This window comes from Penaeus chinensis, chromosome 27 (assembly GCF_019202785.1).
Source record: "Penaeus chinensis breed Huanghai No. 1 chromosome 27, ASM1920278v2, whole genome shotgun sequence".
In the NCBI taxonomy this organism is placed as follows: Eukaryota; Metazoa; Arthropoda; class Malacostraca; order Decapoda; family Penaeidae; genus Penaeus; species Penaeus chinensis.
In genome coordinates, this window is record NC_061845.1 from 9,685,287 (window position 1) to 9,700,286 (window position 15,000).

At 37.5% G+C, this 15,000-nt stretch overlaps 1 protein-coding gene across 7 annotated transcripts in view; it reads right to left on the bottom strand.

The window, feature by feature from the left end:
* The window catches only part of LOC125039378 (DENN domain-containing protein 1A-like), a 31,154-nt gene extending 17,969 nt beyond the window's left edge, over positions 1-13,185 (bottom strand). For 5 of the 7 annotated variants that reach the window (XM_047633221.1, XM_047633216.1, XM_047633220.1 and 2 more), the window contains exons 1-9: positions 13,093-13,185; positions 10,785-10,943; positions 9,994-10,131; positions 8,478-8,610; positions 5,284-5,337; positions 4,136-4,393; positions 3,679-4,011; positions 3,340-3,516; positions 877-909 (exon numbers count right to left, since the gene is read on the bottom strand). In XM_047633221.1, the coding sequence (XP_047489177.1) occupies positions 877-909; positions 3,340-3,516; positions 3,679-4,011; positions 4,136-4,393; positions 5,284-5,337; positions 8,478-8,610; positions 9,994-10,131; positions 10,785-10,943; positions 13,093-13,109 (1,302 nt within the window). In that variant the 5' untranslated portion in view covers positions 13,110-13,185. Of the gene's footprint in view, positions 1-876; positions 910-1,267; positions 1,298-3,339; positions 3,517-3,678; positions 4,012-4,135; positions 4,394-5,283; positions 5,338-8,477; positions 8,611-9,993; positions 10,132-10,784; positions 10,944-13,092 lie in introns of all 7 variants that reach the window. The other 2 variants (XM_047633217.1, XM_047633219.1) reach the window with 2 other exon arrangements.
* Positions 13,186-15,000: the final 1,815 nt, after the last annotated feature.

Sequence of the window (15,000 nt, forward strand, 5' to 3'; positions counted from 1 at the left end):
AAATACAATTACATGAAAGTCTGACAATATGCTTGCCAAAATTAATTCCAAAATGTACAGCAAATCAACCACAACTCATAATAAGGAAATATATTAAAAACAAGTACAGTAATAGTCAAGGTACAAGAACTTTTCATTACCAGCTATCATTCTAGGTACCTCAAAAGAAAGATTACAGTACCAGAGATAAATTATAATTGACTTTAATATGTAAAAATAAACTATTAATGTACGAATGCCTCCTTGTGGTTTTCCTTCCCCTACGCCCCTCCCTTACAAAAACAAAAAGAGAGATAAAGCAAACTTTTACTCCTTGTGGGTGGCTATGAAATTAACCTCAGTTCAATTGCTCTAATTACTTCCTGGCTCATTGGGGTTAATTAAAGCTATAAGATTTGTGTCTGCTGACAGACACTGGATAGCCAAAGAAAAATGCATATAGAGCACGGATGACAGTACCAAAGCCTGCTACAAAATAACAAAAAAATAGAAGAAAAAAAAAGGAGGGGAGGGGGGTCCTTTGATTTTACACAGAAACAAAGACCAAAGATGTTAGTAATGAAAAGTTCTGTAATGAGTTGTATTGTTATAACCTACCAAGATGTTAGTCAAGCCCTTTGCTTTCAGTGATATCAATCTCTATCAGGAAGCAGAAGTTTTAATATTACTCTCAAACTACAACTGATTCCCTTTCCCCTACAGCTGAAATTTAGTAATGAACAGAGTTATATATATTTTTTTTTTTTCTGTAAACAGATAAAGAGGTAAAAATGCATACTAAGATATGGATAACAAAGATAATGCTCTAAAATTGATCTAAATATTAATACAGGTAAATAAAAAAAAACAAAGGGTTAGTAATGCAATACTACTTACGCTCTTAACAGCAGATTTAACAGCAGGGTTGGTCTGCAAAGAATACGATCCCATAATTATAAGAAGCAAGCACCGAAAAAAAACAAAGCAAAAGTTCAGCCCCTACTGGCAGCTGGGTGCCGTGCTCGGACTTTTCAGCCGCACTCACCCAACCCCAGAGGGACCACTCCCTTCGTGCCCCAGTAAAGTCCACCCAAAAAATCAGAATAAAAAAGACGCTGCTGCTATAGCCAAGGACAAAGAGTACATAAAGTGAAAAAAAATACAAAAACCAAAACAAACATAAAAACCAAACAAATGGTGGAGGAGGAAGGGGAAAAAAATCTGTGAAGGAAAAAAAAAAAAAAAATTAAAACCACATAAGTATCTAGGAAAACATTCCAGTACTCACTGTGTTAGTTTTCAGCAATCTTAACGGGCTCTACAAGAGACAAAGCAGAGATCTTCATTACAGACTGCACTACCTTTCATAACTTGCGAGAGTGATAGGCAAATAATATATTCTGTTGCTGCAATCTATTTACACTCAACTAAATGACAGATTATATACACACCACCTAAAAGCTTTCCTACATTAAACCTCTTTCTATACTGTCTCTTACAAAGATCATTCATTCCTTATTTAAGGGCTAAGAAGCTACATTCCTTCTAAAACAATCATATGAATAGAAAATTTAAATCCCCTAGAAACCTAAGAATAGGTATACAAATATATTTAATAGAAAGAATAAAACCCTCCAACATCCACTACATATTGAGAAAAGAGAAAATTTATATCTGAGCCCTATCTACTATTAACCCCTTGGTGACGGGTGAAGAAAACAAAAAAAAAAAAACTACGTTCTGGCGATCAATGGCAACGCGCCGACTTTGAGTGCGGGAGTTCGGTACATCAAGCCGAATCATCGCCTCGTAGCGCTTTGGCGCACTGCCATGACGTACAGCCGCACGCCACATTTCGAGCGGTTTGTTATGATATCTAGAGACATCAGTCGTGACCCATCATGAAGGGGTTAAGCTACCTGGTAAAGCACCTTATGCTACAGAGGTCTATTATCTCCCTATTTGGGCCTGGTTTCACAACTGCTTGTATGACATACTTGTAATGATAGCCATTTTATTTCACTAACACTGACTAACCTCTTAAAAAAAAAAAAAAAAAAAAAAAAAAAAGAAGGAAAAAAAGGGGCAAAAAAAGGGGAAAAACTTGATTGACATTTAGAGAATAGCTTTGAACGTCATCAAATTTATGTAGTTTTGGTAATTAGCTGAACTGTTATTCATTGCTGTTCTTACATTCTTACCTTACCCTATTTTTTTTTTTTTTTTTTTAAGTTATCTGTTTTAGAATCTTCATACTGAAAAATCAGCTTGTATTTCAAAACATATAAAATTAATCTGTTTACATGTCTTTTTCTGCTGTTTGGCATTCCTGTAAGAAAAAGTACACATAAAACAGACTGGATTAGTCTCTAAGACAACATTATTGTTATTAGCCCTTGTGCTCTAATATCGCACTAAGCATTGCACCTTTTGCATTCTGCTAAAAAAAAAAACTTTTATCATGGCTTCCATAGCTCTAGTCCTTAAAGCAGATTTTTGATTTTCACTGTAAAATCAAAACAAAAACTATTTTTCCAGGGAACTCAAATATATAAAAAAAAAATTACTGGGGGAATTTTTTTGAATATGTGTGTATATCTTGCTAACATTAAGAAGTTTTATAAGAGGAACAATGTGCTGATAACATTCTTCATACAATTATAAATACTTATTATCAAGATAACCTACATGTATGCATAACCAACCCAGATGTACAAATCATTGACTGAAAAATCTTTTATCTATCAGTGAAGACTTGGAAACCACTACACGATATCCCATTGCAAATAGCCCATTAGCCTTTACTTATTTTCAAATAATAATTTCAAGAAGGCCAGTTTGTGGAAATCTCTAATTTTAAAGTGAGAATCACACATCCAGAAGGAACTATAGCAGGTAGAGTTAAATTCTAAAGAAGAGAAAAGAGTTATGTTATCTTCAGACCATTGAATCTGCTCACACATTAACCTTGAACAGCAAAGAAGGTTAGCAAATTATTAGAGTGGGAATATATGCTGATACCTGCACATCTGAAATCACCACAGAAACTTAGCAGATGAGTTCCAAAAAGTATAAGAGGCAGACATCTCCTTTTAAAAGAAAAACTGCAGCATTGTTGATATACAATATATAATATCACTAAGATATACCTTAAATTATATACATAATTCCCCATTGTGTCCATTCAGTACTTGGTAACTAAAGAATAAATGTAAGTCCCATAAAATCATCCACAATATCCACTGCCTTACTAGAATTTACATCATAACCAACAGCCCTTGAAAATAAGTATGTAACCCCATGACCCCTACCCATTGTCTTCTCACATTTTTTAGGCACTAATGCTGTCATTCCTTTTACCTTGCTCTTGACAGTTTTCATGATGGCTCCTCCCTCCTTTCGTACGTTGGTCACAAACTGCTTATACTGCTGCTTTACCTTTGAAGATGACTTTTCACAATGAACACTAACTTCTAATTCAAACTCATCTGAGGTTTGCTTGCCGGAATTTAGACGGTCTAATCTCTCTTCAATGAACTGGAATTAGGAACAGGAGAAAAATAATATAATCATAGGCATGACAGTAATAAAATCTAACATTGTAAATAAACACACAGACTCACAGATGGACATATATCCCAATCTGACAAAACTTCACAGACACAAGATACACCTCAAGCTGAAGACTACACCACAAACCTGCTGAAAGATTTGCAACTCCAACATCTTCTCCACAAATGGCTGAAAATGCGGTGGACGGATGGCAACAAATTTTTCACTATTGAATGTTATTTTTGAATCTTTCTCTCTGAACTGGAGCGCCTCCTTGTAGTTGCCAATGAGCTGAACAAGTGCACGGAGGAATGCTCTTGCCACACAGTCTCCAAGCATGTTGCTTGGCGACTTGAGGTTTCTTTTGAGATTTGAAACCACCTCATCTGGGAGGGTTTCTACGTCATTGAAGGGCGTCTTCACAGTGTTGTTGTCGGCATCTAATATAACAGCTTCACCAATATCGTCCATTTGTACTTTCTGTGATGAAGTATACAGTTTTCAAAAGAAAAGTAGGAAAAATAATAAAGCACAAGTCTACCCAATCAATATCTAAAATAACAATATCTAAAAAATTTAATCCAGAGGCAAATGCTCTTCTTACCGACATAAGTGAGGTGTTAACCCCAATGAGGAAGGGCATGGGTGCTAACAGATAGTCGATGAGATGCTGTGGTAACACTGGAATGAATATATGCTGCCACTGCATGGGATATATGACTGAATTGGCTGCCTGAACACAGGCTGACAGCCGTGATAGACGCTTTGACACCATAATGATTCTTCTCTCGTAAAGCATTGATGCAAAGATGATCATCATGTTGTTTGCATCCACCGCATTGTAGTACTCAGACAGGTTTCGCTGAAATTAATGAAGGAAATGATATACCAAAGAAAGTCATTTACAATGCAGAATGTCCTTTTTCTATCTAAGTTAATGTAATGTATAGCACTAGACTGAAACAGCTATTAAGCTTCTGACTCTTTTTTCCCTCAAATATCATTCTAAAAACAGACCCACAGTTTAGCACATTGTGAGAGTGCAATCTTTATTTCATAACCAAGAGATAACATTAATATAACTGTAATTTAAACATAAATTGCAATCCAAACCTAATTAATAAACAAAAAAATATAAAAAAAGAAAGAGCAATATCATAAGACCTGTCATGAATAATTTGGTATTCAAAATCTACCAAAGTAAACCATCTGATCACTTTCTGTGCCCATAAAACTTAACCCAATGCCGCCAGGGAAAATTAATAAAAAATGGGGAAAATGCTGTGCTCATTTTCTATATTCTTGTGAAATGTCTGCCCACAGATGGCTCTGCTAGTGCTTAGCCACAAAGGAGTCAATTAGTAGACCCTGTGACCTTACCTGATTTGAATTGGCGGGAAAAATGCCTTTTTTATTAGTGCTATAAATATCAATGATGTTATTTTTATTGTAAACATTATAATTACTATAATGTTATAAACATTAGTAACAGCAAAATAAGATAACGTAAAATATTTTTGTAAATCAAAGAAAATGGTAAACGGGCGAGACAGGCAGTACTCGTAATTGGCTCATTAGTGACTTAGTACATGTGTAGCCATCTATGTGTAAAAACAATCAAACAAGTAACTCACAGTGGGCAGGGCACATACGTACACATCATGCCTGTCGGCATTGGGTTAAAAGCGAAAAGAAGACAGGGGGGAAAACAAGAAAAAAACATAGCCTACTTCTAACAAACATCAAACTTACATTTTCCGGTATAGTTGGCAGTTTTAGGTGGTTTGGACACTGAGCTACAAAGAACTGGAAGACAGAGCATAAGCAGTCAGGTTTAATGCATTATATCACAGTTTTTTTCTCTACTGAATACATCAATGTTGTTAAACACATGATACTTTTATATAACTAAATACATCAATAGATATCAATATCATTAACAAGGAATCTGAGTAATTCCAATTTTGAGTACTGAAAATGCTTGATTAGTATTATAAATCACAAAGAAAAAAGAAAAACACACAAAAATTACACACAGCTACACTTTCACAAGAAGATCAGCAACCATACTGTCTTAACTATTCAGATCTGAGTTTTCTTAATATTATTAAAAAAATTATAAATAAAAAAAATAATAATAATAACAATAATAATGATAGCATCATTACTATCATAATTATCATCATTAATCACCATTATTATTACTACTATCATCACTATCACTGTCATTATTATCAATATCATTGTTATTCCTCATGTCATTATTACTATTATCATCAAGAATAATAACAATGATGGAAAACAAATTTCTATTCTACTTTTCCACTTCCACTTCTCCCTTCTAAGCTATCTATACTGTTCTGAACCTTCCTATTCACAAAAATTTTACATGTTTGGTTATCTACATCTTCCCCACAGAATGTATTTCAAAGAGAAATTAATAATTTGTAAAACTACAATACAACTCGAACTTTATGCTCGTAAAGCCAACACAGAAAGTTTGGCAACTATTTCTCAAATATTTAGCTGCAGGAAATAAGTTATTATTCACTGCATTTATTATTTCCTACAATAAACTATTTCAAAATTTCTAGGACTGAAAAAAGACATAAAAAGAGCACAGGAAAAGAGTCAAAATGTATTAGACTTCCCTTCGACAAAAATGCATTGCTTCATCACAGACTTTAACCACAAAGGCTCTATATCAGACTAACAGTTAAATTCTTTTATTCACATATGAACAAAAGTGTCTTAGTAAACCTTGGAGGCTTGAATTAATTTTAATCCTTAGTACATTATATCTGGTCAATCCGTAGTTGAATTTCTGGCTAATGTAACTAGTCCCTTGCAATCAAATCTAATAAAGCATGTTACTTTAAACTTTATGTGTAAGTAAATAGTTTCTAATTGGTTAAATTGACCTGTTGGCAATTTGATTCTAATCCTGTTATTCAAATATGAAAATTCTACAATAAAAGTAAGGTGATCTGATCTGACTGCCGAGGAAGTTAGTAAGCCTAAAATAAAAACGCATCAAGTTAGTACTATGCATGCTCATCAAAGCTCTCTAATGATCTTGGGTAGGATCCACAAAAGGACTTCTTATTTACATCATCAAGGAGGTTCTGCTCCTTCAGGTTTTACTATAAGCTCAAGGTCATAGAGCTTTTCAGGTACATTCTCATCCCCCAACTCAGAATAAAAGTTGAAGATGTGCAGGTCTTGTTTCAAAAAGAAATTGTGGTATTCCACAAGAAATCTTTCTTTTCTCTCATAAAAACATGAAATTGAAAGATGATAATACACAAGCAATCACATAAGAAAAAAATATTTATATTTTGCCACAATGCACAACAGAGAACTGTTGGTAAAATGACAACCAGTTATATACCTATTCGCCTTTCTGCAAGAAGCTGGGAACTATCTGAAGGAAAACTGTTCAAAAATTTTGAGATCAAGGTTAGAATTGACTTGCGAACTAGATGATGCAATGCCTTATCCACCCATATCCACAAGGAATGTACATCCATATGTGCCTGTAGATATGGATGTAAACTTTAGAGTAACAAAGCTCGTAAGTTTAATTGAGAACCACTTATGGATACTGTCCTTCATGGATCCCACCCCAAGATTTTCAGTTGCACAAAAAACTCACTTATAATATTACTACTCCATAACTCCTGAAGGCAAACTGTTATCAATAAAGAAGCAATTCAAGCTGAAGAACGACAAGAGAATAGAGCAAGAAGAGCTTCATCACAGCACCAAAAATGCCCCACTGCTGTAGCATCTACCTCCAAAACCAATGGTCTCAATGGTTCTTTAGCATTTACAGGCTAAACTGGTTCCAACTCATTATTAGTGCATTCTGGTACAGAAATTTTAACATTAGTTACATTAATCAGCATTACATTTGATAACACTAAGTTCACACTCTTCATCCACCACTACCTAAGAAATAAATGTGAAAGGAAATCTTAATTCTTTGTAAAGCGCATGACAAAAGTGTACAATGAGTGATGAAGGCTGGTAGAAAATGACAGTACATCAGAGGGATTCATATTAAACAGGGAAATATCACAAGATACCTGGGCCCCTCTGATGGTACGCAAGTAGCTTCCGGAATGATACTAGCCCACTGGCTGAGAGATATTGAGTATGATGGTGCACCTTGGGTTGTGCCAGGTTTATTAAACTCTTAAAGTTGCTTTCTGAGTTTAGTAGTAATACAATGGCTAAGGTTATTTTGGTTACAGCTTGAGAATCAAGCTACCATACATAGGAAACAGCAGATTCAATGTGTTTGCCATTAGTCCAGCTTGTCAGGAAGTGACTTGCTACTGTACATTTTGCAAAGATGGCAAGACCGATATTGCCACAAACTTCTAAAGGGCCACACTATTCCTATAATTTATGCCTGCCTGCATCTCCCATCACACATATCTGTCAAGTGCTACATATTAATGAGAAAATGCCCAACAGCCTATCCTCACCAGTAAAGTATCTCTTAAATTTGAGCTGGCACCTAGAATATTTTTTTACATTAGTTTCCCTACTCCTGACAAAAGGGTTGACACAATGAGAAACTGAAAAATCCACAAAATTACAGAATGAGAGAACTTATATGAATGAACAACACAGAGAGAACAACCCATCAGTGTTAATTTTAGTCATCAAACATCACTCCTTTCCTTCACTATATCTGTGAACTATCTATCTGTCACAGTATCATCAACAACTGTACAGACTGAGGGGAGGATGTAATTATAAGTATCAAGAGGTCAAGTGCAGAAACCCTAAAGCAAGTTATGTTGATCTATTTGATTCTCATATACAGTAAAGGATATCTTATTTTTTCTCTCTCTCTCATCCATTTTTCTAATCCACAAATAAATAAAAAAAAATATATTACAAATTAATATACAAATAATAAATGCATGACTTACCTTGTTATCTCCATATGGCACTGTTATCTCAGTACCTGGAAGAGGGACTTTAAATTTGTAAATATTCTGCAGGCAGGAGGTCATGTCGCTGGTGCGGCCCGCGCTCATCATTTCCGATAAAGTATTTAGAAGTCTGCAATATTCATATTCATGTTATAGGTACTCACACTCTTAATTTCAAAAATCATAAAAGTATCATTATATTCACATTCATAATACATTCATCAGGAGGAAGAGGAGGAGAAAGAGGAGGAAAAAGAAAAGGAAGAAGAGGAGGAATAGGAGGAGGAAGAGGAAGAGGAGGAATAGGAGGAATAGGAGGAGGAGGAGGAGGAGGAGGAGGAGGAGGAGGAGGAGGAGGAGGAGGAGGAGGAGGAGGAGGAGGAGGAGGAGGAGGAGGAGGAGGAGGAGGAGGGAGGAGGAGGAGGAGGGAGGAGGAGGGAGGAGGAGGAGGGAGGAGGAGGAGGAGGAGGAGGAGGAGGAGGAGGAGGAGGAGGAGGAGGAGGAGGAGGAGGAGGAGGAGGAGGAGGAGGAGGAAGAGGATGAGGATGAGGATGAGGATGAGGATGAGGATGAGGAGGAGGGAGGAGGAGGAGGAGGAGGGAGGAGGAGGAGGGAGGAGGGAGGAGGAGGAGGAGGAGGAGGGAGGAGGAGGAGGAGGAGGAGGAGGGAGGAGGAGGAGGAGGAGGAGGAGGGAGGAGGAGGAGGGAGGAGGAGGAGGGAGGAGGAGGAGGAGGGAGGAGGAGGAGGAGGGAGGAGGAGGAGGAGGAGGAGGAGGAGGAGGGAGGAGGAGGAGGGAGGAGGAGGAGGGAGAAGGAGGAGGAGGAGAAGGAGGAGGGAGAAGGAGGAGGGAGGAGGAGGAGGGAGAGAGGAGGAGGAGGAGAAGGAGGAGGGAGGAGGAGGAGGGAGAGGAGGAGGAGGAGAGGAGGAGGAGGAGAGGAGGAGGAGGAGAAGGAGGAGGGAGAAGGAGGAGGGAGAAGGAGGAGGGAGAAGGAGGAGGGAGAAGGAGGAGGGAGAAGGAGGAGGGAGAAGGAGGAGGGAGAAGGAGGAGGGAGAAGGAGGAGGAGAAGGAGGAGGGAGAAGGAGGAGGGAGAAGGAGGAGGGAGAAGGAGGAGGGAGAAGGAGGAGGGAGAGGAGGAGGGAGAAGGAGGAGGGAGAGGAGGAGGGAGAGGAGGAGGGAGAGGAGGAGGGAGAGGAGGAGGGAGAGGAGGAGAAGGAGAGGAGAGGAGGAGGGAGAGGAGGAAGTAGAGGAGGAGGGAGAGGAGGAGGGAGAGGAGGAAGTAGAGAGGAGGAGAGGAGAGGAGGAAGTAGAGGAGGAAGTAGAGGAGGAAGTAGAGGAGGTAGATATGGTAGAGGAGGAGGTGGAGGACGTAGAGAAAGTGGAGTGGGAGAAGACAACGACGAAGACAAAGATAAAGAAGACGGAAATAAAGAAGAGGAAGACAAAGGAGACAAAGAAAAAGAAGAACAACATTAACACAAAAGGCATACAGAATGTCAATAATCCCCTACTCACTTGTAAAACGTTTCGTGCCAAGGAAGATGAGAGAGCAACACCAGAGCAGTTTCTGCACCTGGGGCGTGGCGGCAAAAACCATACGTCCATTTCGAGTCCAGGCTTGTCAGTACGAAGGAAAAGTGCTGGACATTTGTGCTGGGGGAATATGTTATGTTTCACTATATTTTCTGCTACTACAGAAGTTTGAAAAATCAAATTACTTTATATAGAGCAAGAATACATGTGAATTAATTATGTTTACGCTTAGATGACACAAGTGATTAGTCACTGAGGAGTCAATATCTTGGGCCACTTGATCTTACCTGTTTACCCTTTTTTCTTGATTATTGTAAAGACTTTATGCTTTTATCACTGTTAGTAATACTATTAACATTATAATAATCATAATGTTAATAATGAAAACAATAATAACTGTAATGATAATAATACTAGAAAAAAAAAGGATGAGGTAATCAAGAGAATGATGTAAGCTTATATTTTGGTTCCTTGATGACTAAGTGCTTGTTACTGGCTGTCTTTTTATATATCTTGAAAGTTCTGATGTTAAAGGATTAAAATGCCAAGTAAAAATATAACCTGTTATCAGTAATGGTAAATACCTTTCCTAGTTTCTACTTCAACTAATCCTTTCAAAATTACAGCTCCATTACAAAAATTCTGTAGAATATTCGGGGAAAAAGCAAAAACAAAACAAAAAAAATTCAAGAACTACAAAATTAGAAAACTAAACCAGAAAAAAAAAACAAAAATCAAAACCCATCGACTTGAAGCATCCCACAAAAACCCACCTTTCGAAGGGGCAAGGGAAGGCAAACTGCGGCACGCTCTTTAGGATCTCCTCCTGGGTGTAGCTGTTGGGGAACTTCTGGATGATCCATGGGGCGTTGTCCTTCCCCCTCGGGCCCACCACCTCACACCAACACTCCAGGAGTCGGCGTGGGTTCTCTCTGGAATGAAGGGAAGTCGCAGATTGAAGGAGATCTTAAGGTGGTGCTGTTGCTGCTGCTGGTAGATATATGGCAGAGGTGGTTGTGGATGATGATGATGATGATGATAGTTATAATGAGGATTACATATGATGTGGGTGCTGTGGTGTGGTGGTAGAAGTGAAAAATTATATACTTTCAATTTTTCATGCAACAATGGGCTATATCTTCTGATTTTTTTTTTTCTTTTACCTTCTGAGGTGAAATAATCTCTTAGAATACTAAATATATTTGGAAACATGGGGCCATATATTCACTATTATAATGGAAGTTCCAAAACAACAATCTATTCTACAATTACTGATAACAAATTCTTAGTTACTGGGTTTACACAGAAGCCTCTAGATTTATCCTTTATAAATGACTGTCAAAACCTTCACCTTCATAATAAATGAGTGGATCATTCTTTACAGTACAGATGCACTCACCAGTGACTAAGTCCCCAACTCCTTGTCACAAAGTTTATTTAATGATATAGGTTGCTGTGCCCCTCTGGGCACTGCCAAAGGGGAGGGTTGATGGGGAACTCTAGGCCCAAACACTCCACCAGTAAACACTGTCTTCACCTTGGTATCCACAGCAAGATAGAGTTGAAACTCTATCTAGCAGACTTAGGGGACTTAGGCTTTCAGTGATCTTTTTTTCTCTATCTGTGGTGTTCCTGTTTGTGTCTGCTTATAATTTCTTGTACCGATGGCTGCAATTTTTGTCTTCTACAAGAATATCATCTTCAACTTGATCTATCTTAGTGGATCCATACCAAAAAGATTAACTAATGAGCATTCAAAATTCTTAAAAATCTCACTCATGTAAATGTACTTATTAACCGATTTTGATATATTTATGGCTTAGTACTGGCCCTCCATTCTCATACCCGGAGTGACCTAGATTCGAGGCCAGGTCAGGGAGGGTTGTAATATATAAATCTACTTTTTCAAGAATGAGCCGCACATCCTCATCCTAGTAGTAGTTTCTCTCCTGTTGAGGCCTTCTTGCTGCCTTTCACTTTCCTTCTTATCTGATTCTAAGTATTCAAGTTACATAGGTAAGCTGAATAAAATCATATAAATACTTGTTATAAATGCTGTTGTAAAGTATCCAAAAAGGGCACAGTGTTTGTTATGAAATATAGATGCACCAATTCTGGATGCCATAAGGGAGGGAGGGAGGGAGGGAGGGAGGGAGGGAGGGAGGGAGGGAGGGAGGGAGGGAGGGAGGGAGGGAGGGAGGGAGGGAGGGAGGGAGAGGGAGAAGATGGAGGGAGGTAAAGGGAGAAGATGGAGGGAGGTAAAGGGAGAGGGAGAGGGAGAGGGAGAGGGAGAGGGAGAGGGAGAGGGAGAGGGAGAGGGAGAAGGAGAGGGAGAGGGAGAGGGAGAGGGAGAGGGCAATGGGAAGGGGGAAGGGGAGGGGGAAGGGGAGGGAGGGGGAAGGGGAGGGGGAAGGGGAGGGAGGGGGAAGGGGAGGGAGATGGAAGGAGAGAGGGAGAGAGGGAGAGAGGGAGAGAGGGAGAGAGGGAGAGAGGGAGAGAGGGAGAGAGGGAGAGAGGGAGAGAGGGAGAGAGGGAGAGAGGGAGAGAGAATGAAAGGACGAGAGAAGTTGAGAAGTTAAGAAGTTAAGAAGTTGAGAAGTAAGAGGGAAGGAGAAAGAGTAGACAAATGGATGGGTGGCGCATGAGAGGAGAGAGAGAAGACAGAAAGATGGAGACAAAGAGGATGCAGAAAGGGTGAGGAAGCAAGAGATAAGGAAAATGGAAATTAAAAAAGAAAAAGAAAAATGAAATGTTACATCCTTTTCCTTCTCTCAAAAAAAAAACCTCTCCAACCTCTCCTATCCTTAACACTGTAAAAACCACAAAAATATAACCATGGCGCCCATGCCCAGCCCCGTCTCGCCCACACGACCCACACCTTACACCCACACCCACCCACACCAGCAAAATAATAATAATGAAAAAAAAGGGGACCGTGACTTGAACGGACGGAGACACCCTCCTCAAACTTCCCTCTCACTTCCTCTAACGCCGAAACGCCCTCATTTCGCCCGATTTCACTCCACTTCCACTCAACGTAGATCACATAACCTCTAAAACTCGTGCAGAAACGGGTCTCACCTCAGCCTAGACCCCATAGTTGGCGAAATAGGCGACGTCCCACTTCATGTCACCAGCAGCTGCACCTCCGCCTTATTTATCATTGGCGTTATTCTCACCGCGGATTTCACGAGCTCTGGCGCGCTATTCTCACCGGGCTTCTGCTTGTCAGTTCGGCCGATTTTTCGTCCTTTTTGTTTATCTTATAGGTGGGTATGATTATGTGTGTTGTATTCATTAATATATGTATAAACAAATGTGTGTGTTTGTTTATGTATTATGGTTATATATGTTCATATGTGTGTGTGTGTGTGTGTGTGTGTGTGTGTGTGTGTGTGTGTGTGTGTGTGTGTGTGTGTGTGTGTGTGTGTGTGTGTGTTTGTATAGGTATATATATATGTATGTATATATACATATACATATGAATACATGTAATACTATATATACATATATGTATACATTATATATGTGTGTATGTAGATGTGTGTATACAGTATATATATGTATATATATGTATCTAATGTGTGTATACATTATATATTTGTATATGTACATCTGTATATGTAACAAATATGTACTTTTGTTTATGCATTACGTTTATATATGTACATCTGTGTGAATATATATATATACATATATATATACATACATATATATGTATATGTACATGTATATGTAATACAGCATATATACATATATATGTATACAATATATGTACATATACATATATATGTATACATTATATATACATATATATACATATACATATATATATGCATGTATGTATACCGTGTGTGTGTGTCTGTGTGTGTGTGTGTGTGTGTGTGTGTGTGTGTGTGTGTGTGTGTGTGTGTGTGTGTGTGTGTGTGTGTGTGTGTGTGTGTGTGTGTGTGTGTGCAGTATCTATATATACATATATATGTAAATATATGTATGCATATATACATATATATATGTATTTTTATATGTATGCATGTGTTCATATGTGTATATATATTATACACACACATTATATATATATATATATATATATATATATATGTATGTATGTATGTGTGTATATACATATATATGTATATGTGCATATATATGTATATGTACATTTATGCATATGCACACACAATGTATATATATATCTATGTATGTATATGCATATATGTATGTATATATGTAATTATTTATATGCAAATATATCCAGATATGTATATATGTATATGTATATTTTTGTTTATGCATATATGTATATGTATATGTATATATAACATACATATATGCATATACATATCTATATGCATATCTATATACATATATGTGTATATATACTCATATATTTATATACATATGTATATATATATATGGATGCGTGTGTTTATATATATATATATATATATATATATATATATATATATATATATATAAACACACACAGTGTATATTTACGTATAAATAAATTGATGATAGATAGATAGGTGTATATATGCATACAGGTGTATGTATGCATGTATGTATGTGTATATATACATATGTATCTACACATACACACACACACACACACACACACACACACACACACACACACACACACAGATAGAGAGATAGGTATACAAATAGGTAGATAGATATTAATATATATTAATAGATAGATACTGATATATGTTATTGATATGTATATATTAATAGATTGATTTATAAATAAATAGATGGATTGATACACTTATTTACAAAAACTAAGTCTGTGCATTTTATATAATTGAGTAAAAATTCAGGCTCCGCTTTCTGACATCAGCGTTACCTCACATGAACTGCTCAGAAAAATATTATGGTTATATATGTGTGTCACGTGAGAAATTTTACGACAAAGAACATAGCTAAGATAATAATTTCTTACACTTAATCACATTCGTTACAGTCAAGGAGAATGTAGACATG